The 27,758-nt window shown below is 38.1% G+C and overlaps 1 protein-coding gene across 30 annotated transcripts in view; it reads left to right on the forward strand.

Moving 5' to 3' along the window:
- The window catches only part of HMA1 (heavy metal atpase 1), a 74,096-nt gene that overhangs the window by 40,039 nt on the left and 6,299 nt on the right, over positions 1–27,758 (forward strand). For 19 of the 30 annotated variants that reach the window (XR_016047133.1, XR_002280926.2, XR_016047135.1 and 16 more), the window contains 2 exons: positions 246–351; positions 17,260–17,424. Coding sequence is in view for 14 of the 30 variants with exons in the window: in XM_020667123.2 (XP_020522782.1) it covers positions 246–351; positions 17,260–17,424 (271 nt within the window). In the remaining 16 variants the exon portion in view is untranslated. The remainder of the gene's footprint in view (positions 1–245; positions 352–17,259; positions 17,425–27,758) is intronic. The other 11 variants (XR_016047137.1, XR_016047139.1, XR_016047147.1 and 8 more) reach the window with 1 other exon arrangement.

Consider the following 27,758-nt stretch of genomic DNA (forward strand, 5'->3'; position numbering starts at 1 on the left):
CAAGACACTTCTTACCCGCTGCAATTGCCATCTGCTTGAGATCTTGATCTTGAAAACAAATATACTTCCAAAAACGTTTTCTTGGAGTCTATGATGCCCACTTACTTAAATTGCCAGATATACTGGTGTTGACAGTTGATACGATATGGAGTTCATGTGTTGCTTTTTTTTATGTTAACAGGTGATTCTTTATTTCTCTGTGTAACATTGAGTTCTTGTTTCTTGTTTGTATTTCATATTTGCAGAGCTGTAGTGGATCATAGTGCGGGGAAAGATCTGCCACATGTAGCCATTGAAAGCTTTGAGTCTCTACCAGGAAGAGGCCTTCTGGCGACATTGTCTGCTTTTGAGGTATCATATATTTCATGTGATTTTTATGAAGATGGAATGAATTCTACATATAGATGTTAGTGAACATCGCAAGCTAATTCATTCTCTAGGGGAATCCCATTAGAAATACCTAGGTGGTTTTCATCAACAACTAATTCATTGTGGTCCAATATATGTTGTGTTCCTTCTGCCTGCATACCTAATTCTTAACATGGGTAAACCCAATTACTTTTTGTCATTGTTTGCAATCATTCAATTATACGAGACCATTATGATATGGTTTTTTATTGTTACTCAGTGTCAAAGAATTTGGTTTTGGATGAGTTCAGAAATGTCGTTGAGGTCAGTAGTTAGATGCTAACCAAGAAAAAATAGGTGGAGTCCTGGTATGCAGAAAAGATGGATGCGGATTTTCTTTTTGGGGCAAAATGTGTGTTGAGAAGCCCTTCACATTCTTATCAAGTTTCTCATATAGGAGGCACTAAATATACATCTTGAAAGTGTGTGTATCATATAAGGGGCATAATACTATTGGAGTTCCCATCATGATTGCTGATTGGACATATTTCATTTCGTCATCATGGGATGATAGCTTGTCATAGGTGCATGTGTTTTGGGTTTGGATTAGATTTACATGTTCTGGAATGTGAAGGTGTTTCCCATATTGATGAGGGTATCTATGTTCCAAGCTAAAGTTTTTACCCCCTTTCATATGTAAATCATATAGCTCATGGTGCCTCACAATCTTTTATGAGTTGCAGCCTCTAAAGGTGAGGAATCAGGGTTCAATAGTATGATATTTAAGGCATTCCGCAAGTATTTGTGGCAGGATCATCCATGTAATTGAAAAAAACTTATCCCCCTTGATATTTACTCACATTACATGTTTCTTGTGGCCATCCATCCTCATGGACGAAAGGAAACCCTACGTTGGCTGCATGGATGTAGAATTTCTCCCAATTTTATTTTATTTACTGAGCGAATAAAAGAATGTGGGGGCACGTTGGGGTTATGTGTACGCCATGGGCACCAGAACTGTACTGTGGATTGACATATGAGTTTTGTGGCCCACAATTATGAATATCTGATGTGGGATTGGATTTTGTGGTTAGAGGATAGGTCATGGGCTCCTGAAACCACGAATGGAAGAAGAAAATTAACTGAATTTGCCTTAAATGTCCCTCTGAAAATAGGAGAAAAAGGTTGTTATGGTAAATTTTGTAAGAATAGGTGATGGTGGTTTTTGCCGACCCCAAATAGTTGGGAAAAGGCTCTAATGATGATGATGAGGTGATGGTGGTTTTCAAGCCGGATTGGGTATAGTAACTGTCGACGAAATGAGTCCCTATACCATTTATGAGAGTATGTTGATTTTTACCATTCAAAATGAAAAGCAAATAGTGCCCAGAATCTCACCATCTCTAAAATTGAGATTCAACAAGATTCAAGGAAATCCCCCTCTTTCAAAGACTATGGAAAATAAGTTCAGAATGGATGAAGATACAAGAAAATATGAATTAATTAAGCGAAACAAGGGATTATCCTTAAGAGGATGGATCATAGATAACCACTACAAAAGAAATCACTGAAGAATTCAGAAATTGCTGTGGGGGACATCCTCTTGAAAAATGGGACAAAGATTTTCCTATGGCCCATATTTCATCAATTCATAAAATACCCGTTCAAAATAAGCCCATTAGAATGAATAAAGTTGATGAGGCAAAACTAAAAAGTCAAGTAAATGAGCTGGTAGCAAAAGGGCTTATAAGAGCAACCCCGTCTGATTACTCTAATGCTGCATTTATTGTTAAAAATCACAGTGGGGAAAAGAAAGGAAAGCCAGGATGGTAATAAACTACATTCCTCCGAATAATGTCACTATTAACATTAAATGGCCCCTCGCCCACAAAGAAGAATTTGATAGAAGAGTGGCTGAAAATAAAATCTTTTCAAAATTTAATTGCAAATCAGGGTATCACCTGAAGAAGATATTCATGAAACAACCTTTTCTATCCCAAATGGTCTATTTGAGTGGTTGGTTATGGCATTCGGATTCAAGAATGCTCCCTCTCAATTCTAGATGAGGATGAATTCCATCTTCAAACCCTAAATTAACTTTATCGCTAATCATATAGATAACATTTTAGTGTTTTCTGATAATGTGAAAGAACATATACAACATTTGAAGATTTTTGCCCAGCTTGTAAAAGACCATGGTATAGGCCTTTCTTCATCAAATGACAAATTCCAAGTGGCTGTAAATTCAATTGATTTTGTGGGAGTATGTCTGTCGGAAGGAAAGATTATCTGAAGCCTCATGCCCTTCAAAAGTAAGAGAACTTCCCAGATCAGCTGCATGATAAGTTACAATGCAAGATATATTTGAGATATGTTAATTATGTTCATGTTTATATCCCATCTCTATCAGAAAAAACTAGGCACGTTAAAAAATTCATGAGCCATGAGCCTTTCAAATGGGAAGAAAGTGCTACTGAACAATAATTATTGGGGTACAATGACTGCGAAGATCAATTAAATATGGGTGAGATTTGTATAAGGTGCCCTTCTTATACTATAAAAGTAAGGTGCACCACTAAAATTTGCTTGGTGATGTATTTTCATTGTTGTATACCTTATGATGACTTGAAAATTTATTTTTATCCCTAGTTATGAAATTTAAAATTTTAAAATGGCACAGATCAAGCAGATCTATAAACACTTGAAAACCTTGACCATAGACAGTCCAGATAAATTGTTACAAGATGCACTACTTTTAGGACTTGAAATTATTGTTTTTCTCCATATCCACACATCTCGAGGTTGAGACGATCAATATAGGGTTCTCCGACAGTAGAACACTCACTTCTATAGGATTTTTGAGGTTTACCTTGTGTCAGTAGTATAAGGTTGCAACCATATATAATTTTTTTCCATTAAATATCTATTTCCAAAGAATAAATTTTAGGGAAAATTATAAAAACTCTCCTAAAATCTACTTTTTATGCAACTTACCCCCCAGCTAACTTTTGCTCTCAATTTTTTCCAACTTTTTTTTTTTATGCAAATACCCCCCCAAGGGAAAAAGTTCATTTTTCTAGACGAAAATGTCCTTCTCATAGCACGTTGCCGGAGCGCCCTTAAACAGTATCGGAGCCCTGTCATAGGGGCTCCGACACTGTGTAAGAGCGATCCGGCAGTGTAACACTGCGGTTCGGCAGTGCGTAAGTGCGCTCTGGCAGTGTAACACAACGCTTCGGCACTACGTAAGTGCACTCCGGCAGTGGAGCATTTTGAGTCACAGGGCTCTGGCACTGTTTTAGTGAGCTCCAGCAATGTGATATGTGCTCTGGCACTATGTAAGTGCACTCCGGCAATGTATATGTGCGCTCCGGCAGTGGAGCATTCTGAGTCACAGTGCTCCGGCACTGTTTAAGTGCGCTCCGGCGGTGTGCTACGGGAATGGCATTTTCGTCTAGAAAAATGAGCTTTTTCCCCTAGGGGGTATTTGCATAAAAAGTTTATTTTTTGGAAAAAGTTGAGAGCAAAAGTTAGCTGGGGGGTAAGTTGCATAAAAAGTATATTTTGGGTTTTTTTTTTTATAATTTTCTCTAAATTTTACTGATTTAGTAGTTATTAGAAGGTACATGGATGGAAATCTGGTAAATCAAGATCCTGTTGAGCAACAAGAAGCACTCGAAACATTCAACCAAAAAATCAAACATCCCCTGTCACAAAAAGATGCAAGGATTTTGTATCCTTCACATGAAAGAATATTTGAAAATAAGGAAATAAAGACGAATAAAATATTTTTACCTTTTCCTTTATATCTTTTATTTATTTTTAACGTAAACGTGACAGTAGAGTCTCGTTACTTTTTCTTTTTGTAAAGAAAGAATGTAAAGCAAAGATTGTTTTTCTTTTTCTTTATGCCCTAAAGATTTGATGTAAATGTAAATCATCTGATAAGATGTAAAGGTGATTTGGCATCTTTTTCACTTTATAAATATGTAACCGTGCCGTTTAAGTGAAGGAAACGAGAATTGAAGTGTAAACTTGTCTCAGTTTTGAGATTGTTTTCTTGGTAATCTAGGAGCCTATCTTTCTTAACACCTATCTTACTAGAAATAAAACCATTGTGAGAAACTGCTAGGTGGTCATAGGTGTAGATCTCATCACAACCTACACACTGTAAGTTCTAGTAAGCCTCATCGTGCTTTCTAATTGGATGTTCTCTCATCTCTTTCATTCTCAAGAGCGATCGTGGTGACTCTCTCTCTCTCTCATCTATTCCCATTCTACTTCACTTTCTTGATTAAAAAAAATAAAAAATAAAAAAGGAAGTTCTCTGTATTCTCTCTTTGATTCGGTCTGTTTCGTCTTTTTGTGTCTTTCTCTCTCTTCTTTCCTGCATTCCATTCTCTAGATCAGTGTTTTAAGTTTCTTTAATATTATTCAAAAATTCCAAAAATAGGGCTATCTTTGTGTGCCGGTTGCTTTTCTTCATATAAAAATTCCAAAAGGGCACTCTTTGGTGATTATTTGATATAAATGAGAATACACACAAGCTGGTATATTCCAGTTTTCATACCCCTTCATCAAATTGCTTTTGTAATCCACAAAGAAGCTGAAATAGATGATTGGGAGCATCTGATGCTTTAACATCCAATAGAAGAAATGATTCTTAATGAAAGATTGGCTAGATGATGATGAGGTTGACGAGAAGGTGGATTGGTCCCAACCTCTTATTTTTGATGAATATGCAAAAGAAGATGAAGCAATAAAGAGCCTCGAAAAGCTGGTTATCGGTTTTGAAAAATTCTTGACTTCCTGCTTCCAGGTGAATGATAAGACCTAGACATTCTTTAGCATTTGCTTTAGATTTTCCATTACCCAGGAGTTCTACTTCTTTGATAACCCTAAAAATCCAAATTCCTCTTTTCAACTTCTTAGACATTCTTATTTTCATTCTTTTGTTCTTGAGCTAGAAGGTTTCAAAGTGTGGTAATATAAAATTTCTTGAAGTTATGAAAGAAGATTTGCATAAAATTTCCTTTTCATATGTCCAATGTTTCACCATATTTTGAGAAAAATGGAGTTAAAAGTGGATTGTAGGGAAATCTATATTTTGGTTCATCCTCAAGGGCAAATTCGTTATTAAAGCTTTTTAAATTTGTTTAGAAATAAAGGCTATTAATTTTTTACTAGGGTCAGAATATGCTACTATAGCATCTAGATGTATTTTCCACTTGACAAATATCGTAATAACTTGTTCAAAATTAGATTATGGTGTTCATTTCCCAAAATATCAAAATTTTGTAAATGAAGTAGGATCAACTGTAAATACAAAGGGTTCTATTATGAGATTTTCTGGTATTTCTAAAGAGTCCAAAAAGTTTGAGAAAAGAGATTTGAACATCAATGGTTTTAAAAGAACCCTGTAAGTCTGATATCCATTATTCTGTCATGTTTATTATTCCTCCTCAACCCTCTCACCATTTAACCTCTCCGTTTCTCCCTCTCATACTGCTTACTATTCAGCTAGGACCACATGTAGAAAAATTATTTTCAAACAAAAAAGATAATTAAAAAAAAAACGACCTGCGGAAAATATCATTGATTCTCCAAATCAAAACTTGGCTCAAGCTAGAATGTTTAGATTTGTTAAAACGTACGGAGGCAATGGCACAAATTTAATCGTAGATGGAGAGTGGCCACCCAAAATGGCCCCCTCTTTCCGTCCGCTCTGAAGTGAGCGAATTGCATTACGAGATAATTGTAGGGGCTTATAGTTTAATTGGTTGAAACGTACCGAATTTACCGGCCGGAATCAGCAAGAAAGCCGCTGCTATTAAGGAGTGAATAAATAATATCGCTAGCGCGCTCTCTCTTTGCTGCTTACGGTGATATTGTAGGTTCGAGCCCTACTAAGCCTATTCCTTTCCCCTAATGTCAAAGTCCCCGCCCCAGGGAATAGAAGGTAGCTCGCTTACTCTCCTAGCCTAGTGGCTGCTTATGTTGTGGGCGGCCGCTCAACTCTTCGAGCGCTCCTCCTTGCTAAGCCTACTGATAGCTGATAGCTATCTTTGAATTATAACAGGCTGTTCGCCTACTTGCTTTGTTAATCAGTCAAGTAATGAACGCGGCGCCCTACCTTTTTTTGAATCTTCAAAAGGCCTTCCCCCAGGCCTATTATAAAGGCCTGGGACAAAGAAACCGGCCTGGGAAGAGCAGCGAACAGCCGGGCGACTCCTTCCTTTTGACCGACCAAAGGTCTTCTTGCCTTATTACAAGACTTCTGAATCTTTCAGTTATCAGCGGGCGTGGGGAACCGAAGGTTGACTTTGTCACTCAAGTAGCCCGCTGATAACTTCACTTGATAGTGTAGTGTTCGCCTCTGGAAACTCAGTAGCGCCCACTGTTGTAGTGAACGCTACTGAAGTACTACTTAAGTAGCGAACGGCATTCTGCCTTATTTAACAACTCTAGATCAGCTTGAAGAAAGCCCCAATTTAAAAGCTGATGTGTGATACTTAGTGCTGCATGATATAAATTCTCAGAAGGTCCAATGAGATAATGTCCGGCAATTAAATTGTTTACTACATTAGATTTCATATTTATACAATTGAAAAACAGTTGAAAGAAACTCAAAATAATCTTGAATTGCTAGCATAAATAAAGTAGCAAAAGGAAGTAGACAGCTCAAAAGGAAAATAAATTTGTTTTTGATGTTCATGAAAAACATTTGAAATTGCTTAAAGGAAGAGACACTTACAAGAAAAAGAAAGTTGAAGAATCCAATGCATTTTTCAATATGCGAAAAAGGTCTCAGTAAAGTAGTGAAATTTTAATAGAAATCTTTGAATTTTATAATTGTACCCACACGCTATAATGACGAGAACTTTAGGAGATTTCTCTAGCTTAAGAGATTGAAATTGAATTGATATTTTGACATATTCGGGGGGAACTTAGGTATAACTTCAATAAGCAAAAAGATGAGGGAAAGTAGATTCAGGTGGGTTGGCCATGTGTAGTGTAGATCTAATCTAACACCAGTTAGGAGGTGCGACTTGGTTCAAATAGAAGGCTCTAAAAGGACAAGGCGAAGGCCCAAAAGGACATGGATGGAACTAGTGAGAAAAAATATGGGGATTTATGAGGATATGGCTCTTGATAGAGCAGAATGGTAGAACAAGATTCCTGTAGCCAACCCTAAATAGTTGGGGGCACTAATGATGATGATGATGATGATTTCAATCTGATACTGAATATGAATGGATTAAGCACTATTAAAGCTGGAGAAGGCATTGTCTAGACCAATAAATGTCAAATAGTACATGAATTTGTTCAGAGCACTTTCTGTAATTGAGAACTTTGGAGTATAGCCCTGTGTGAGAAGGATTAGCTCTGAGGGCATGAGCTAAAGCTCGCCTTGACCACGCAAGTGGGAAGGCGTTCGTTCTCAGTCAATCTGCTAGAAAGAGATATGCATATGTGCTTGAGAGTGTATTCCACATTCACAAGAGTGCATGCCCTCGTGGTCCATATGTAATCCACTATAATTCAGGGACCTGGCCATTTGTTGGATTTACTTTGATAAGCCAAGCATAGGCTCTTGCTGTAGATTGTGGGCCATAGGTCTTGTTGGGTTAGCCTCTAGAAAGTGACTCAGGGCTCTAGAACTGACCAAGTGGACTGCTTAGGTCATCAAGATTAATTTCCTTCTAAAATACTTTTATTAGTTCCCTCTAAAGTTGAAAACAAAATTACTGAGAATGATTTTTGGTGAATTTTGGGTATTTCTATGGAGTTTTTCTGAATCCAAAATCATGGAATTCTAAATTGTTTTGATGGAAATTCCAATTAAGGACAATTTGGGACACTTACATGTAAGGAGGAGTGACTATGTGGAACTCAAGGTATTAAATTAAAAAATGTTCATTTACTTTTATTCATTATACCTAAGTTCTATTTACAAAAGCCACTAAATATTGTTGTAAATCGAAACATTACCCTAGATACAACCTAAGATCGTTATTTTCAGTACCAAAAGAAATTGAAACTTTCCAAGAGCTTAAAAGAAACTTCTATTATAATTTTTAGTACAACACAAGTTCCTAGAAATTCATAGAAAATAAAAAATAATACTGAAAAATAATTAAAACTACTCGGAAGATTTATTGAAGATGCATGGAGTTATCCTGACAGGTCTTGGTACACCCTACACTCGATGACACACTTTTACTCCTTTAGGTATTGCTGGAAATTATGAGATGGGAAGCTTTTCAGGCGATACCTTTCAATCTAGGGTTTGAGAGAGCTCAAAAACTTAACTAGGGTTTGTACATCCTATAGGAACAAATTAAGGCTGAATTTGTTGGTTAATCTCTCTCTGGATTGGGATTATCCCTTCTTTTGTTTTTCAAAATTTGGCAAACCTTTTAGGGTTTCACTATACACATATAAGAAGAGAGAGGGTGGCGTGATTCTCTAAGAGGAGAGAGGGTGGTCTGGGGAATATCTATAGAGATTGGTGTGAGAAAATATGAGAGAATCTTTTTGAGAGAAAATCTTTTTGCATGAGAGAGAATATTGGTTGTTTTGAGAGAGGGAGTTCAAATCTTGTTTAAATAGAAACAAGATCTATTTCCTATTTTGAATAGGATTTCCTTAGGTATGCTTATCTAATTTCCAGCTCGACCTTTTAGGATAATTTAGAAAATCAGTGCGGTGAGAGAGATTTAATCAAAGCCATCCATCCCACAAATCAGCCATCATGATTTTGGATGGAAAAAATAGGAACCTTATCCCCTTAGATTTTGACTCAAGACCAACCCCTATTTAAATTTGAAATATAATCAAACATAACATTATATAGATCTCCCATAGTTAAGGATGATCTATATTTTGAGACTCCCACAAGAATAGGAGACTAAATCTTATTTAAAATCAATAGATTTTCTATTTAAAATAAAATTTGAAACAAGAACATGGGGCATGCTTCCTTTTTTGTAAAAACATTGCGTGCCCCCTTTTAGCATAAAAAGTGGCGTGCCCTTCCGTTTGCGTGAAAGGTAGCGACACCCTAGGAGGTCATGGGGGCCCCACTTGAGTGGCATACATATGTGGGGGCTGGATCCTTGGTCCCCACATGTGCCTTATTAAGCTCAAAAAATTCAGAAATACCCTTTCATTGAAACTTACAGTAGAAATAATATTTAAAAAATTCTAAATAAATATTAAAAAATCATAAAAATGTTTCTAATACCAAAATAAAATATAATAGGAGTAGACTGGTACTAATGGGTCAAACATAACAACATTAAGGGCGCTCCACTCGCCCTAGAAACCATGATCCACTATTATTTTCTTATCCAACAAAACAAAGACCCATTACCCACAATTTCATTGCAGGTATTTACGATTGGCTTGTCAAAGTTGGACAATAAATAGTGGGACTGTGATCTTGGTATGTGGATTTCAGTTCCCCTTTTTAAGAGCAAATCTAGCACTTGTCACTACAGTGTAAAGTGTGACTCTCTCTATGCACATGTACACGTGTCCCTCTGTAAGGTTGCTTCTCAGTAATGCGGTTGTCATATGTGCATGCTGTGCAGAAGTTTGTTGAGGCTTTAACGCGTGCTCTCACAGGTCTACAACACATAAAAGACCACATAGTTCTCTTGGCCTACAAACATCATCCTTGAGAATCTCTCTGTAATGCATATTCCACTATAAATTGTCATATTTACAAGCTCTCTAGTCCTTTAAAGGCCATAAAACCCAACACTACATGGGGCTCACGTGGCCAATGGGCTCCATGCCCGAGGAGCACATGTGACATAGTTTGTGCCTTGTTGGAATTAACCCATTTGTTTTATGCAACTTGAATAGTTTCCTTTGCACGCATGTGCAACCATTTATGCACACATGTAATACCCACATGGTATAATGTGACTTTTAATGAACCATGGTCCAATGAGAAACTTTGCATGTCAACTTTTCTAAGGTGGGTTCTTTGATCGGTGGTGTGTATGACGTGCTATCTGGGCTTATGGCATGCTTCATGATCATGAGAGAGAATACAATTTTAACTAAGGGAGAGAAAGCACCATGAGTGGCACGCCTCACCTTTTTCATACCCTTATCTCACATATCTTCAAAATTAGTATGGGTATTTTGGTAATGTGTGGAGATTTGATTTTTTTGAATTTTCTACAATTATCTTATTGAGAGGGAAATTTGGAGATTATCTTGAGTTTTGGAGATAATGGTGGTTAATCACAACCTCTCATCATTGATAGCATGAGAGTGGATGTGTGGCTAGGATCATGCCTCTCTCTACATCATAGAACCCCATTCTCTAAGGCTTATATCTAGTAAAGGCACCAATCGAATTTGTTGTCCTAAGCATATATCCCCATATTGTTATATAACTCCAGTTCTCGCATTATGAGAAACTCTAGCTTCTCTGAGAAAAACGTGATCCCCATTTGAGACGCGCCCCACTCCCCCCCCTCCCTGCCCCCCCTGGGCTTGTTTTTATTCTTCTTCTTATGCTCTTAGTTCTCATGGTGTGCTTTGGCCTTGGAGTTCTCTAATCAACAAGGAGCCCTCTAGCCTTCAATGTGACCATCCCATTGCTTGCATACGGTACGGTATAACTTACTTTGATCCATTTAGTTCTCTAATCAACAAGGAGCCCTCTAGCCTTCAATGTGACAATCGCATTGCTTGCATACGGCCAGGAATAACTTCCTTTGATCCATTTTCTTGAAGTGTTTTGATACGCATAATAGCTAGAATACCTGGCCTCTGCTTTTAGCTTATTGTATCTTATTTTAGCATGATTTGGAGCTAGTTTTACCTACTTCATCTGGCTGCAATTTACTCCACTTACGGTTCAAAATCAGCAAGCTATTTGGCCTCCTTTCAATTCCTAAATGTTGATTTCTCATGCTGTCCTAATGCCTAAATCAACACTCTCATATCAGTGGATTCCATCCCACGATTTTACCGTGTTTTAACATCATGCACCACTCTTTCTTTTTACCATGTTTCTACTTACTTGCGCTGCATCCTTAATCACTTGAGCATGATATGATATTGGTTACCTTAGTCAACATTGCTTCTCAAGGCTATAATAAATTGAGCCTTACCTTAGTCAACATTGCTTCTCAAGGCTATAACTAATTGAGCCTTATTATTGTGCTATTGGAGTTGGGGAATCTTTTCTTTTTTTTTTTGAGAAAGTAGTTGGGGAATCTTATGGGTTATTCAAAAGATATTGGCCATAAACCTGGCAAACTTTGGATCCATACTTGAATTTCCACGATATTGAGATTTAATACACTAATTTGGTTGTGTTTGTGTTGCATGAAATTGGCTTCTCCATTAGGTTGTTGGGTACTATAATTTGCAATTTGAGTGCCCTATGTTTTTATGGGTTGATTTATGGCATGTAATGGTTTTGTTAATGTTGTTTAAGCTAATCTGTTATATTAGGTTTGAGTGGAATAAGGTCTATGGATTGTTTGAGGTGTTGTAATTGTGCTTTGGGGTGTATGCAACTGATTTATCCAAGTCAAAAGCTTGCTGTGATATGAAGTTTTAATGGTGTATTTGGATTTGAAATTGAAATTTTTTTTATTTTGTTTACCTTGAGTGCGGCACTTATACACCTTCAAAATATCAGTTTTGGTGGCATCAGATTGTGTACTGTTTTTTATCATGAGTTATATGATAGGGGTGGTGTGAGGGACAAGTAGAACCTACATAATTGTCCAAAATTTCTGGTAAGTTACTTAGGTGTTAATGTTTAAAGTTGCTACCTACTTCCTTCGCCCTAAGAATTTTTTCTTGCTTGTGCATGGATATAACTCCATTCGTTGCTGTTTAATCTAGTTATGCTTAGTAACATAAGCAAATAAAGTAACTTTTAGATACATGGAGTCATTGACTTGTTTGAGCTAGAATGAATGTATGGATCTTATTTAAATTAGGCAATTGGGTTGGGTCCATAGTTACCAGGAGCACCCATGTAGAGGTCTACTTTCGCGCCGGAATCTCGATCACGTGCTTCGAGTGTCTGGATCTCGACACTTCCTTGGATATTTGGATCTCGCACTCGGAGTTATGGGAACTCGATTCCTATTATTTGGGAACGAGTTCCTTAGCAACTAGGATCCAGATCCGCATGCCCACGATCGTTGCTCCAATCTCATTCGGAACCACGATTCCATCATACCAGGTTTTTAGTATCCTATACCATGGGAGCGAGCTACACCTGCAAAGTTTATTTTATTTGTACCTCAAATCATCTAACAATTGCTAGTTGCTTCCCAAATTTTAGCCTAATCAATCAACCTAGTGTGGTGTTTTAAGTCTTTTGACTGTGGGAGTAATCTGTGTTTTAAAATGCGGGATGCGGCCTTGATGCGGTGGGGGGTCGATGCGGCAATGCGGCCCGGATGCGGGTGCATCGCGATGATGTGGTCAATAAATGTAAAAAAATTCTAAAAAAATAAGTTAATACATAGAAAAATATATGAAGGTGATATATGTGATAGTAGGTATTTTAGTTTAATGATTAACTTCAAAACTATTAGCTGTCGGAGATTCTGTATCCAGTTATTCACTATCCCCTGGTAGAAACCAGAAACTTGAAACCAGCTTCATAAAGCATTCAACAATCAACAACCATAAGCACAAATTTGCACTATAAGCACAACCATCAACAACCAGAAGTACAACCATAAGCACAAAATAGTGATATTACAAAATACAAACCAAAAGTCAAGCTCAAGAAGAGTTAATACTTAATAACTTAATACAATCATCCATTTTGAGAGTCAATTTTGAAATTTGAACTTCATTTTTCAAATATCAATTAGACAAGTCATCTTGAGAGTCGTCATGCACATCATCAATATCATCCTCGACGGCCTCTATGTATTCTTCTTCATCGGTCTCCTCTGAGTCAGCTTCCTCCTCCTTGACCTATGAAACTAATGTGCGAGTGCGACTAGACCCAACAGCACCTCTACTTGTGCTCTAGTGTTAGGTCGATCTTCTTCATTAGCCCCAGTTGCTACCTTGACATCAAGCCATGTAAGATCCTCACCCTCAAACATACGCTCTTGTCTTGGATCCATGGTCCACTCACTTATGGAATCACCATCAGCTTCATATAATTGAATTGGGTTGAGTTTTGTGCGATTTTCATATCTCTCCCTAAGCTGCTCGTTATACCGCATATAAACCAAATCATTCAATTTTTTCTGTTCCAACCTATTTCTTTTTTTTGTATGGAGCTGTGGTAGAAATTGGAAATCAGATAATTAGATTTTAGATTAGAAAATTGAAATTCAAGAAATAAGGATCAAGGAATAAGGACTAAAGGACTTACATGCTCAAATGCACTCCAATTGCGCTCACAACCAGATGAGCTACATGTGAGATTCAACACTCGAATAGCGAGACGTGATAGATTTGGTGTCTCGCTTCCATATAATGCTCACCATGCAGCTGTATAATATTTTATAATTTAGAACATAGTTAAAAATTAAGGGTATAAAATAAACGATGGAACTATACATAAAGTAAGAGACAAGTAAGATTATTTTTGGGCTTTTAGCCTTTACCTGGATCTGTAGTGTCCCTATTTCAAGTGGCAATATCTCTCCCAAAGTTTCCCAAGGCTAACTTGAACTTAATCAATTCATGGCTTTGGATCTCATCCTGGATATCTTTGTCTGGCATCACCTTCTCCAGCACATCTAAGAACCCACCATTTATTACATGATCTGACTTAATGGATGAGTGCTTGTAGTGAAGAGATGGGTTTAAAAAATAACCGGCTGTATGGAGGTGCCTGTGAAGCTGGGTATCCCATCTCCTATCAATAATTTCAAGTATAGCCTTGCGCATAATTTCATCATCCTTTAAAACATCTTTTATTTCAGTTCTTGCCCTAGTCATTGCCTCATGTATGTAGCTCATGGCGAGCTTCGCATCACCATCAACCAGTCGAAGCACTCTCACTAAAGGGCAAGCCTCCTCTAATGCAAGAATTATTTGACTTCAAAAATATGTATTCAGAATAATTTTTTCAGCCTTTCTCCCACCCTTATGCTTTAACCATTTGCTTTGACTCCATTGCTCTGAAGCAAACATGGTCCTCAAGGGACTTTTTTGCTTGGTTAGGCTTCGAAGAGGGAGAAATGACGTGGTAAATCTAGTGATACCCGGTCTCACTAATTATCTCTTCTTTGTAAAAGACCTCATCATGCTTAGGACTATGATGTGATTGTAAATAAATCCAACAACAAACATAGCTCTTGCAATCACCCCACTAAATAAAGATGTTGTACCCATTTCCGTAAGCATAAGATTAATATAGTGAGCTGCCGGAGGAGTCTAAAACGTATGCTTCCTTTTCAAAGTCAAGAAATGCCCAACTGCAGCATAGTTGGCACCATTGTCAGTGATAATTTGTACCACATTTTGCTCCCCAACAAAATCGACAATCTCATCCATCAAGCTACATAAGTATATACCATCATGTGACTTGTTTGATGCATCAATAGACTTAACAAAAAAAGTACCTGTTGGGCAGTTAACCAAACAATTAATGAATGCCCTTGATTCCCCATCGCACCAACTATCACACATAATAGTGGCCCCATATTTTTCCCACCCTTCTATTTGAGAAATCAAAATTTTATTCACATCAAATACAACATCCTTCAACAAGGGCTCCCTAACCTCATGTAGTGAAGGAGGAATAAGTCCTGGGCCATATTGCCCTATTGCCTGGACCATACATGCAAAACTATCCAGAGTTATAGTATTAAAAGGAATGCCGGCCATGTAAATCCACTTTGCAATCCACTTACATACCGACTTGCTTTGTTCTTTCTTATATTTATTTTCAATTATGGTTTGTTTTGTTTTTTTCTTTCTCTCCTGAACCACAATTTCGGGGCTAGAGGTGAAAAAAGAATCCATTCGCCCCTTAGAGAGAGGTGTTCTTCTCTCAACACTACCACCAATATTTATAACCCTCTCTCTTGAGGTTGGACTATGAGTACCCCTTTGCCTCATAGCAACTTCTGACATATCATCATCATCATCAACATCATCAAATAATTGCATATCATCAAGTAATTCCTTTTTTTTTTTTCTCTTTATCTTTTTTTAATCTATCCAAATATTCTCTACTCTCCTTTTTTATATCATCTGTAGCTTGTGGGCATGCTTTTACATTCTTAGAAAGTCCGGCTAAATGCTCTTTTTGTCGAAAAATACCACTCATATAAGTATTTCCACAGAGCAAGCATATCACACAATTTCTATCTTTCGGATTTTTTAGTTTAGCGTATTTTCAAGCCGGATCCTTGTTACTAGAAGATTGGGAAGAAGACATTGTCCCAAAATAAGTATAACAATATTATTCTACAAGAAGGAATAAAAAGTCACTGACTCTATGAAGTGCTTGATTTCTTCATGGCCTCTGAAACCCCCCAATTTATTATCACAAATTCACCTTAACATCCCCAAATCAACAATCAAAGGCATCAAATGAACATCCAAGTATCAAATAACCGCCAAATCGAAGATTTGGATGAAAAACAAATTTCCGCCAAATTTTTTTTTTCCCTCCATTTGATGCAAAACAAGCCACAAAAGTGGCTGGAAATCTTCCTTTAGGGGGTATAATAACCCCCCAAACAGTTTCCCTTAACTTTGTTAGTTCAAAAAGACCATTTCGATAATTTTTTCCACAGAAAACAGATGCGGCGCGATGCGGGCAATACGGCCATGATACGGGATGCGGCCATGATGCCGCCTGATACGGCGCATATGCGGCCGCATCTGTCAAAAGCGCATATGCGCCAGTTTGCGATGTGGATGCAAGCGCATATCGCATGATGTGGCCGCATTTTAGAACACGGGGAGTAATGCACAATATGCTCGTGCATGAGCACAGTACCTGTGCTCAATCCTCGATTAAAACTTAGTCGAAATGCGAAATCTAGCCAATACTTTCAAACTTTTTGGCAGGGACCCGCTCTCGTCCAGATAGCAATGCGCTCCCTAGAAGTCATGGAACTTGCACCCATCCCCAAACCATGTATAAAGCTTCTTGCTCTGCCGCCCAAAGATCTTCGAGCTAGACTTGCACCACGCTCTAGTTCCCGTTCCCGTTGGTTGGGTGGACTCGCCTTTATTTGACAGGTTGACACGATGGGCACCAGGTCTAGACCCGGTTAGTGGACCTGACGACTTGAGTCTTTGTCTATTCGACCCATATTCGAACCGGATCTGTTCCGTGTCTGGGTTCGGTCGACCCCACCTGATCATTCCCCAATATATGCATATATCATATATATATGTATATGTATATATATATATATATATATATATATATATATATATATATATATATATATATATATATATATATATATATATATATATATATATATCGAGAGAGAGAGAGATAGATAGAGAGAGAGAGAGAGAGAGAGAGAGAGAGAGAGAGAGAGAGAGAGGAGAAGAATTATATGTTGTGAATTATATGAAATATTTTTTTATATATTTTTTTGTTTTATCATCACCTGACTTGATATATTGGGGTCAGGTCCAATGACCTGGACCCAGCCTGCGTCTAGGTCCAACTTAGTCTCAGTCAAGTCAGGTCGGGGCCGGGGTTAGGGTTGACCCCACCCAGACCCGACCCATTTACTGCCCTAATTTAAACCGTGACAAGGCTTGGAAATAGCTTGTGTTTCATAAATTTTTGAGGAAAAAATCTGTTCTAATTTTATGTTTCATATTTGTTTTGCCCCTTTCTAACATTATCTGGAAGCTGGTGCCCATTGTTGTACTTGCAGTTAAACATTGCCTTACCTCTTGTTTATTTTGTAGTCACGAGAAAGTGGTGGCAAACTGCTAAGTGCATCACTTGGTTCCGTTGAATACATTGCATCCCTGTGCAAAACTGTGGTTGAATCACAAAATATTAAGGAGGCTGTCAATGCATCTTCTTATGGTACTGACTTCGTGCATGCAGCTTTATCTGTGAATAAGAAGGTGGGCCACATCCACATGCTTTGAATTGATCAAAAAAGTTATTTATTAACTTCGAGATTGAATTAGTTCTACCCTTCATATTTCTATTTCATTTGATTCTTTCTATATGCTTGATTACTTTGGTTGCTCCAGAAAAAGCTTTCTCCTAGTTTATGGGTGTAGATTAGTGTTCTGAGTACAAGTTTTGTGACTTGTGCACACGAGCTATTCTAATTTATGTGCCCTTTTAATTTGGTTATTGAAGTACCTTTCTATGTTGAATCTGATGTATTCTGTCCCAAAGCGCATATTTTATAGTAATCACCGTAGTATTAATAATCAACACTATTAACGGAGAAATATCTTTAACTGGATGCTGGAAAACATCATCACTTCCAATGGATCAACTAAAAGACAACTGCATCTCTAAATTCTTGACTTCTGGGTCAACCCCTATAAGCTTCACATACCAAATATATGACAATGTGTTTTGTACTTTCACATATTGCTGGGATACAAAATGATCCTCGACCTCAGCCACCTGGTTCTATCAATTCGGAAATGATAATGCTAACATAGGATGGGTCTACGATATCGCAACATCTGTATTGTGGGATGAACCTGCTTTACTTCAAATTTATGAGCTTATGCATTATTCTAGTTTGTGGTGCTACTTTGGTGATTGACCGTCTAGAATCCTAGCCCATATTCCCTTTGATCCAGTATTCATTGGATTCCATTTCAAATCTGTGCCCCCTCGAGATTGTTGGAGCCTTGTCGGAGCATGTATCGCCAAATGCAGTTATACTATAACATGGAATTATTTGCAACAGTAGACCCCTTTCTAGCCATTTACAGAATTGTGTTTCTCCTCCATTGGGACCTCTTGAAATATGAATATGTGGTAAAGCAAAATAGGCTATCACAATATCTTCTATGGTAGCCTGTCACAAATGCAAATCAAATCTGCCAGGTATTCCATTAAGTTGTATTCTCCTTTCATAACATGTTGCAACGGCCTATTCTCAAAAAAAAAAAAAACATGTTGCAATGGCCCTTTACATGGTGTTTTAAAATTCGAAGGCTTATGGTTCTTCTAGTGCCCTCCTAGCATGGTTGCTAGTCATGAACCTCGTTTTGGTGTGAATCCTAACAGTGTTTAAACAGTTGGACTCGGGGTTCTACTCATCAGGGGTCCCAGCCTGAGTCTCCCCCGTCCATCTTGTACAATTCCAAGTCGGACTGGGCATAGATTTATGAAACAATTAAAGGTCAAAAAATCGGGAGGCTAGGGTGATTCCTAGCTTTTTTGCCTTGGAATTGCATGGCTCCTGGTCCAGTCCAACTTGGGTGAGTACCAAGTGGGACCTACAATGTTCTTAACACTGATTCTTAGTTACAAGTAGTGTTTGCTTGGGACCAGTCCGCGGCCCCATTCCATCACGCAATTTATAAAAATAAAATAAAATAAGGTGTTTTGGTCATGATTCCCTAGTCTACCATTCTCAATCTTTCTCCCACATTTCTTCAGCAAAAACATGGAACTAATGTCAATTTTAGTTTTCAAGCCTTCTTCTCAACACAGATAACCATTTCTTTGGTCAAAAACAAAATTAGAAGAAATCCAAAGATTAGGAGTTTTTTGATACCGAAATCGAAAATCTTTGATTATCTCTCATTGCTTCACCAAATTCTGTCAAATTCATCCCAAAATGTTCGTATCACATTGATATGCGAAAGTCCTCACAAATGTTATTGAATCAAACACCAAATATATCTGAGATCGATTTTTTTTAAATGCCATTTTCCTTGATTCTTCTTTGTTTTTTATCTATGCACTTAAGAAAACACGATTTTGATCGTTTCTGAACTACTTTATGCGATCTAATCATGTTTTTGGATCTCTCTTTCTTTTTGATGGGAAGCAGGGCTTTTTCACTTCTAGCTTATTTTTTCTTATTTAAATGTACATTTCTAAATTTAAAACTATTTTTTGGAAGCTATTTCATTTTGATCTCGATTTTTTATTTTCATCCTGCATATTTTTCGCTAGTCTCTCTCTCTCTCTCTCTCTCTCTCTCTCTCTCTCTTTATATCATGGATCACCTACCGACTCGCCAAGATGACTGATCCTACTACGAACCGGTGGGTGATTGGTTCGACCCGCCTGTCCGATTTTTTAAACATTGTTTACGATGCACCATTTAAGTTTTAGGAGTGTGAGTTGGTTGATATCTTCGAATTTGTGCCCCTTAAACCACCTTCTAATTTGGACGAGTAGATCATAACCTAGAAGACTTGGACCAGAAGAACTATGCCCCAGTACTTCATGGTCTGGGAAACCATGCTTGCCAATAGAGTACAAATACGATGGTGCTGGATAGAAAATTACATATGCAACTGTGTACTTTACTAGCCATAGCATCTGGAAGTTATATTAGATAGCTGAAGTCAAATGTCTACGAACCATAGATGGGCCTGGGTAGGAAGCTACCCCTGGGTTGATATCGTGACAAGAAAAAATACGATCTGCATCTAGCATAGGAAAAGGGTTGGCAAAGGAAAGCACTGCTAGTGGCTTTAGTTTGCTATGCAGAGAAGCCTCCATGGCATGCTGCCTGACCTCCTCTTCCTACTTCACTGAAAAAGCATCATACAGAAACCAAAAATTTTCCATTACCTTAGCCTAATTGAGACTTGGTTTGAGACTGTGTCATTCGCATTAGGCCAATCAGGGGCATGGCATTCCCAACATCACTCTGGTAATTTTTTGCCTAAAGATTTCTTGCTCCACTTCTGAGTCTGGGGGTTCAACGAGAGCCCCGTTGACAGTTCCCCATTTTACCCAACAAATATTCCAGCTAGGCCATTTATAGTGAATATTAGAGGCTTTCAGTCCTTGGGAGGACACCCAACAAATATTCCAGCTAGGCCATTTATAGTGAATATTAGAGGCTTTCAGTCCTTGGGAGGACTAAGGCCTATTCAAGGATCGACGGTGGTTGGGCTGCTGAACTCGACTAGACATTGTAGATTCCTTAAGGCGAGAACTAATCGAAGGTGAGGTTCATGGGAACTTAGTTGTTGAAGCGTGGAATCCGGAGTGGCTAGAAGATTCCTACGTTAGAAAGCGCGTCCGAATAATGGATATCCAGTAATCAAGATTCCTACCTTGTGGGGATCGGTTTTGGAATTTAGATTTGTACCTTTTTGGAATCGTGCACCCTACCAATGGGAACCACTTTAGAAATCATCGAAAAACGAGTTTCACAAGGTAAAAGGTTTGAGGTTCTAGAGTATCCTTAGCCAAGAATCCCTTAGTTTTGGAATCCATCTATTTAGTACACTTAGCTAGGGTCCCCCTGGTATTGGAATTCACATCCTCAATGGTCCTGAAGACCTGAACAAGAGTTCCCCCGGTAATGAAATCAATGCATTGAGTGGCCTTAATCATAGTTCCCAACAGGTATTGGAATCAAGGCCTTGTGCTGTTAAAGTATTCTAGCCTGAATAGAGAAAAGTAAAAATACTTGATTTGTTAATAATGAAACTTAAGGAAAACATGATATTTATTTTTGGTTCTTGGACTTTACAAATGATGCTAAGGGGAGTTTTTAGACGCTGCTAGTGCTTTTAGACACCAATCATATATTAATGGCTGATAACTTTTAAATAACATGCTTCCCTAGTCCACTAGGGAATTCATGTTTGAATTTACAGAACATACACATATTATCTTCTATATCTTGAAATAAAATTTATTTTCAACATGGACACACACACACACACACACACACACACACACACACACACACATATATATGTGTGTATGTGTATGTGTGTGTGTATGTGTATGTGTATGTGAAGATCTTGTTTGCCCACTAACTGATGGAATAGTATAAGCCCAATGTCCCAGATTGAATATAGACCGATCTGATGGTCATGATTGTATTTCATATTTGAATTTTAATCATTTTTTTTATCAATCCAAATCACTTGAAATGTGGATTATCCACTCTTCTCATTAAGGCGCACCTAATAAAAATATTAAAAACATTATTTGCAAAAATAAATTAACCAAAATACACTTGTAAGTAAATTATTGCTTTAATATTTTTATTTGGAGCGCCTATTTTTCAAGAGTAGATTATAAAATTTCAAGTGAAATGGATTTGTTAAAAAAAAAGAAATCAAATACAAAATACAATCATGGCCATTGGATTTGCCCATACTCAATTTGGGCTGTCGGGCATTTACTGTAGCTATTAGCTAGTGGGCTGACCTCAAACTGTCCCTATATACATATACAGATAGATAGATACTTGATGCAAATGAGATTTCGTCGAATCGGGATTCCAACTAGCAAAGACTGATATTCTTAAAATTGGAAACGAGATTTTATGTTCATCAGATCACGATTTTGTGCACCTATGAACTGTGGTATTCGATGCTGTGGAATCTGGATTCCAAAAAGTCTGTTCGAGATTCTATTAATATGGAAGTGAGATTCCTAACTTAAATGAATCAGGTACCTTGAATATTCGTTGTTTGAATTGCCAAATTGAGATTTTGAAGTAGCATCTCCACCTGGGGTAGAAGATTGCGGTAACTATGAATGGAAATAAATAGATTATGCTGTATGGGCCTCCCTATAAGAATATTAATGTGTACTGAGAGGCCTAGAACCCCAAAACCATGTGGAACAGGACCAAAGTTTCACCCTAGAGATAGAGACATTGATTTAAGTGAGGACTTGCTCATCTTCCACGACGAAAGATTGAGCTGTAATTGCAACCTGAGCATGGAAGGTCAGCAGGTAGGATCACATTGCACATATTTAGAAGCCTAGATCTCTATAGCCTTTCCATCTCCTTATCTTCCAATGTGATCAGATTCTGGAGATTATTGTCTCAGATTAGAGGGTGGAAATATTGGCACAAGAGGCTTTTACATGTTCACATAGGAAATCTGGAAAGAAGCTTGTTTTGAGATGGAGTTTTTCCTTTTTTTTTTTTTTTTGGGTTGGGTTTTTCTGTGAGTGGGGGTGGGAGCTATACACCTAGTTGAGATGAAATAACTTATAAGGGTGGCAACATCAAATATGATATCACAGGGCACTAACTAAAGCGGAAAACATCTGCAAGGGGTAAGCAAACCATTTCAGGAATTCCCTTCTTTGCTTGCCTTGCTTTAAACTCCTCCTCAGGACCAGCAAAGCACAACTTCGGAAGATATCATAGGTTATTCTTTGCTAATAACCAGGAGATCCCATCTCAACCCAGGTGAAATTGGGTAAGGATTTATGCAGATTGGCTTTGGGAAAATGCTTGGCAACATTTGGATTGTGTAGCTGACAAGAGGTGAGTGGCTTCCCCAAGGCTCTCCATGCAGAAAATGAATGCTTTCTCTGAAGAGCCTGTGCTTAACCCTGGTAAGACCACCTAGGTCCAGGTCCGACGGCCTGGTAATCTGGGTGAAATAGGTGCTCCACTTTAAAAGTTCTGCACAGCTTCTATCACAAATGACTTGGATCACTCTCGAATGATCATGCAAATCCGCATTGTTTTGCACACCTTTGTTTTTCTTAACCAAGTTCCTTTTTGCACTTCCTTTGCTGATGATGTGAATCATTTACTGCTAACCTGACCTTTCTGCTAGTGCGATGAAACGTGGTAAATTCAGTTTTTATCTCGCATAAATGGGCAGTATTTTTGAGTTTATGAACACGTAAATGGGGGTCTAAAGTGACATTCAAAGGAGCCACTCCACATTCTGGCCATCACCTAAAATGTTGCCTCAATGGCACCTATACTTTTTTGGGGCCACATCCAGATGTGACCTAAACAATACGACTTTTGTGGAGCTTCCCTGGTTGTTGGGCTTCAGAGTGAATGATTGCCATAGATGGTCTGTGTTGAAGGAGTTGCGCCAACAGTAGTGAAATAATCGATCTTAATCAGCCAGAGTCAGCGAAATTCTGCAGGTTTTGAATCAAACTTTATTGGAGGAGCAAGATAATTCTGATTGACTAGTCCAGTCCCACACCAAGATTAATCGAATGAAGGGTGATGGGCAGGAGGTGGACTGCTAAATTAATTCATTAAAAACTAAAAGAACTTCTAAATGATGGCACAGAAAAAAGAAAAGATTTTTTACTGAAGGCTCCACAGAAAATTGGAAACACATTTATTGATGCACCATGAGCAAATATGAGATTGTAAAGCTGTTCACATTTGATCAGCGAGTGAAGGCATAAGGGCTCATGTCAGTCTGATCTTAGAGCCATTGGTGGGAACATTTGGTCCTTTCCTAGAAGTGAAGTCTCAGACTGGTTCTCCAATATGAGAAATCCTGGGGCACTTGCATAGCTTCAAAACCCCAGCAGAGTAGAATATTCAAATCCCCATTAGAAATCTTCTTCATCCCACACATCTCATGTTGATACAAGGGCATGACACAATAGACATTTTTTTTGTCTTCGACTGTTTCTTAACTTAATAACCACATAAAGATTATAGCTTACAGACCTTGAACTTTGCCTGCAGGAGTTAAAATCAGAAACAAAAACAACCCAAATTCCCCATTCAGTGACATTTTTATAGATCTCTTTGGCTCTAACCCTCTTCTCAATAGTTGATGTGGGACTTATGGGCTGCTAGAAACTGATGGAGCACCCTCTGGAGAACTCTTAGGGCTGTCATAAATCGATCACTGACTTGTTGGAGATGTCTTTGGATTGCCAGAAACTGATGATGGACTTACTGTAGAATTTTTGGCACTTCCAGAGTTTGTTGGGGGGGATGCCGGAGAAGTTTGGTGCTTCTGGAAAACAGGGGGTGAGTTGCCAGCAGATTTGGAAAGGGTTTAGGGGAAGTGGATGGGCTGGATGTCGGTGAACAAGAAGAGCATGAAATGATCAGAATGAGAAAGAGAATAGAATTTCAAGAGATGTGGAGGCTCATATGGACGTTTAGAGAAGGGAACTGCCGGAATACGTATGGAATTGGGTGATAGTGAGATTTTGTGGTGAAATATGGGTGAAAGTTTGCCGGATTTTGCTAGAGACTCAGATTTAAGAGAGAGATGTAACATCTCTTCATAAGAAACCAGTGTGTGGAAATTTGAGAAAATAAAAAAAGCAGCAACAATGTAGGCCAAACACAAGCAGTAACTTGGAGAAACCTTGTTTTCATCTTCATGCCAAAGCCTATGCTTTTCTCTCTTTTATTTTTGAAATCACGTGGAATGACCGCCTCAAGGTCCCATACATCTCTCATATATTATAATTTAGTGTACAAAGACATTAAATGTCAACAAAATGGCAAAAAAGTCCTAACTTAAACACACGATTCGTAATGACAAATTTACCCATATGAACATTAACCCGTGGATGGTACCTATGAATGTTCGTCAGAAACCCATTTCCCACTTTGATAGTTAGCCAAAATAGGAGAGAGAACAAAAAGATCATTATCTCTCTCTACTTTCCCAATACATCTAGGATGAAGATGTGAGAGGGGTTTCTTTCCAATCTGCCCTTGTAAGAGGCTAGACACCAAACCAAAATATCCTCAATTGTTGAGAGAGAGAGAGAGAGAGAGAGAGAGAGGGAGTGAGAGACAGATGATCAATTACTAAAAAATGACGAGAAAATATTATGATGTCGATGAGATAAAAGTGAGAAGGGAAATTCAAAATTGCAGCTTGGACACTTATATACCAGTCCCAAAGAATGATGATGAAAAATTCATCTATGAGAGATGGGAGATATCCCCCCACATTGAGAGCAATGATTGTGTAGCATTTCAGGTGTTGTGGCAATATTTGTGCATAATAAGCTCTTGAGAGTTTTTCATGGTTCTTTCCTTGTATCTTCCGCTTTTACTTATTTCACATATTACAGGTTGAGGTACCATGGTGTATGTTGTTCGTGGATGACATAGTTTTGATTGATGAGACCTGAAGCCAACATGAAGTTAGAACTTTGGAGGGATTCTCTATAATCTAAAGGTTTTAAAATTATTCGGACTAGGATTATATGGAATGTAAGTTTACTAATAATAAGAGTAGAGACGAGGAAGGAGTTAAGATTGAGAGCTAAGAAAGACCAAAAAGGGCGCACTTTTGATATCTTGGGTCAATAATCCAAAAAAATGGAGAGATTGAGGAATATGTTGCATGTAGAATTAGAGTTGGGTAGGCGAAGTGGAGATATGCAATCGGAGTTTTACGTGACCGCCGCATACAAATTAAGCTGAAGGGGAAGTTCTATAAGACAACTATGCGACCAGCTTTGCTTTATGGGGCGGAATGTTAGGCGGTCAAGAAACAACATATCCATTGGATGAGTGTAGCTGAAATGAGGATGTTGAGACAGATGAGTGGCAAGACAAGAAAAGATAGAATTCGAAATGAATATTATGGAGAACTTAGGTGTGGCTTCAATAAGCAATAAGATGAGAGAAAGTAGACTTAGGTGGGCTGGCCATATGCTGCACAAACCTAGTACAACACCTGTTACGAGGTGTGCATTGATTCAAGTGGAAGACTAAGAAAGGGCAAGGGGTAGGCGCAAAAGGACATGGTTGGAAGCAATGAGAAAATATATGGGGACTTGTGGCTTTACTGAGGGTATGGTATTGGGTTTTTATGGCCATCTAAAGGCCTTATGAGAGCATGTATTGAAATTTCATAATAGTGAAATAATGAACTCTAGTGTCAGTATGGTCCAGAGGGACTGAAGTTGGCAATATTGATTGCAAGACTCAAACCAGGCTTGACGAGCTAGTCCGAATTGAGTTCTAAAACCCTATGATACTTGGGCATATAACACAACCGAGAAGGGTTTGCAGGGTTACCCTTTGATGAGGTCGGAGAGATGCCCAAGATAGTTAGCTAAGGGACTTTGTGACCCTTGTGTGTGATTGGTAGGCATGAAAGGAGAAGGGCCAAATCTTCATCATGACCATCACATGACATGTACATATTATAGCTGTATTGGAAAGTAGATGCCATTGAAGGTATTGCATGTATATGTGCGAGAGATAGCCTCATACACCATTTGCAATGAGTGTGCACAAGTATCTGTGTCCTAGGCTTATCCTTAGAGGGAGCCTGTAGTCCATAGACAAGGATCGTGTTCTCATCACCTATAGGCTGACTATAGTAGTTCAATCATGAACCCCTGTGATGGACTATGGGAACTATTGGCTCAGTTTGAGAACGTGAGTGTGGGACATAGTCACTAGTAGAGATGGAGTGCCTCAGTATTTTTGCATTTTTCTTAACGAAATTGGATCTGATTTCCATCAAATTAATTTAGAAATAATTAATTTTGTTTTAAATGATTTTAAAAAATTTTAAAAAATTTTAAAAATAAATTTTTAGAAGTGTGGATATTTTATTTCATCAAAATTAATTTTAAAATAAGCTAAAACTAAATTTTTAGGTATTTAAATATTCAAAAGAAAATAAAATATTTAAAATCATTTTCTTTTTGTTAAAAATAATAATGGGGCCCATAAAATGTTACGACCCACCTTTTTAGGCCCCTTGGATGTATGCTGTGGCTTGTGTGATAAGCCATGCAATTTGTTTTGAAAGAGAAATGGAAGTTTTGTAAAAGAGGCTAATGGATTTTCAAAAAGGAACGAGTAAGAGATTGATTGACAATAACATGAAATAAATAACATACTTTTTCTACACTAAATATTTGATGAAATTAGGTTAAAGAAGCTGAGGGAAAAAGTTCTAGCACCTTTCATTAGATCATGATGGTTGATATATAGATTGCATGGCTAAGATATCTCATCCCACAGGTCACCTTTGATCAAGGGTCAAGATGGAATCTTATAAGGATGGCTAAACCCTAAAAACCCCTAACCCTAGCCTCACTTTTATATAGTATCTCTAAAGGTGGGTCATCTAAGACACACCCAAAAAAGCCTTGAGCTCTCTGTCTCGATCTCTCCCTCATAAGTGGCATGCCACCCTCTCTCTCTCTCCCTCACACAAAGTCTCTAAGAAAAGAAGGGGCACACCCCCAGGGTTTATGAAACATAGAAGGGAGAACACTCCACATAGTGTGAGAAGAAGAGAGACCCCATCTTGTGTGCGTGCTCTCGAGTACTAAGTAAGGGTTTGACATTACTTCCCATTTGCAAAGATTCAAGAAAGACCTAGATCCTGTGTGCCATCGATGGAGGAGACCCGCTGTGGGGTGTGCAAAGTCCATTAATGTTTGGGCACATTGTTTTGTTTTATGCTTTTTTGTGTTGTCTTGTTCCCACTCTCAATTGATGTAATTTTTTATTATGTAATAAAGAGTTTTTGAAAGTGCCAGCAAGTAAGAATCC

The sequence above is a fragment of the Amborella trichopoda genome, chromosome 13 (assembly GCF_054954075.1).
Source record: "Amborella trichopoda isolate Santa Cruz 75 chromosome 13, AtrichopodaSantaCruz75HAP2 v2.0, whole genome shotgun sequence".
NCBI classification, from domain to species: Eukaryota; Viridiplantae; Streptophyta; class Magnoliopsida; order Amborellales; family Amborellaceae; genus Amborella; species Amborella trichopoda.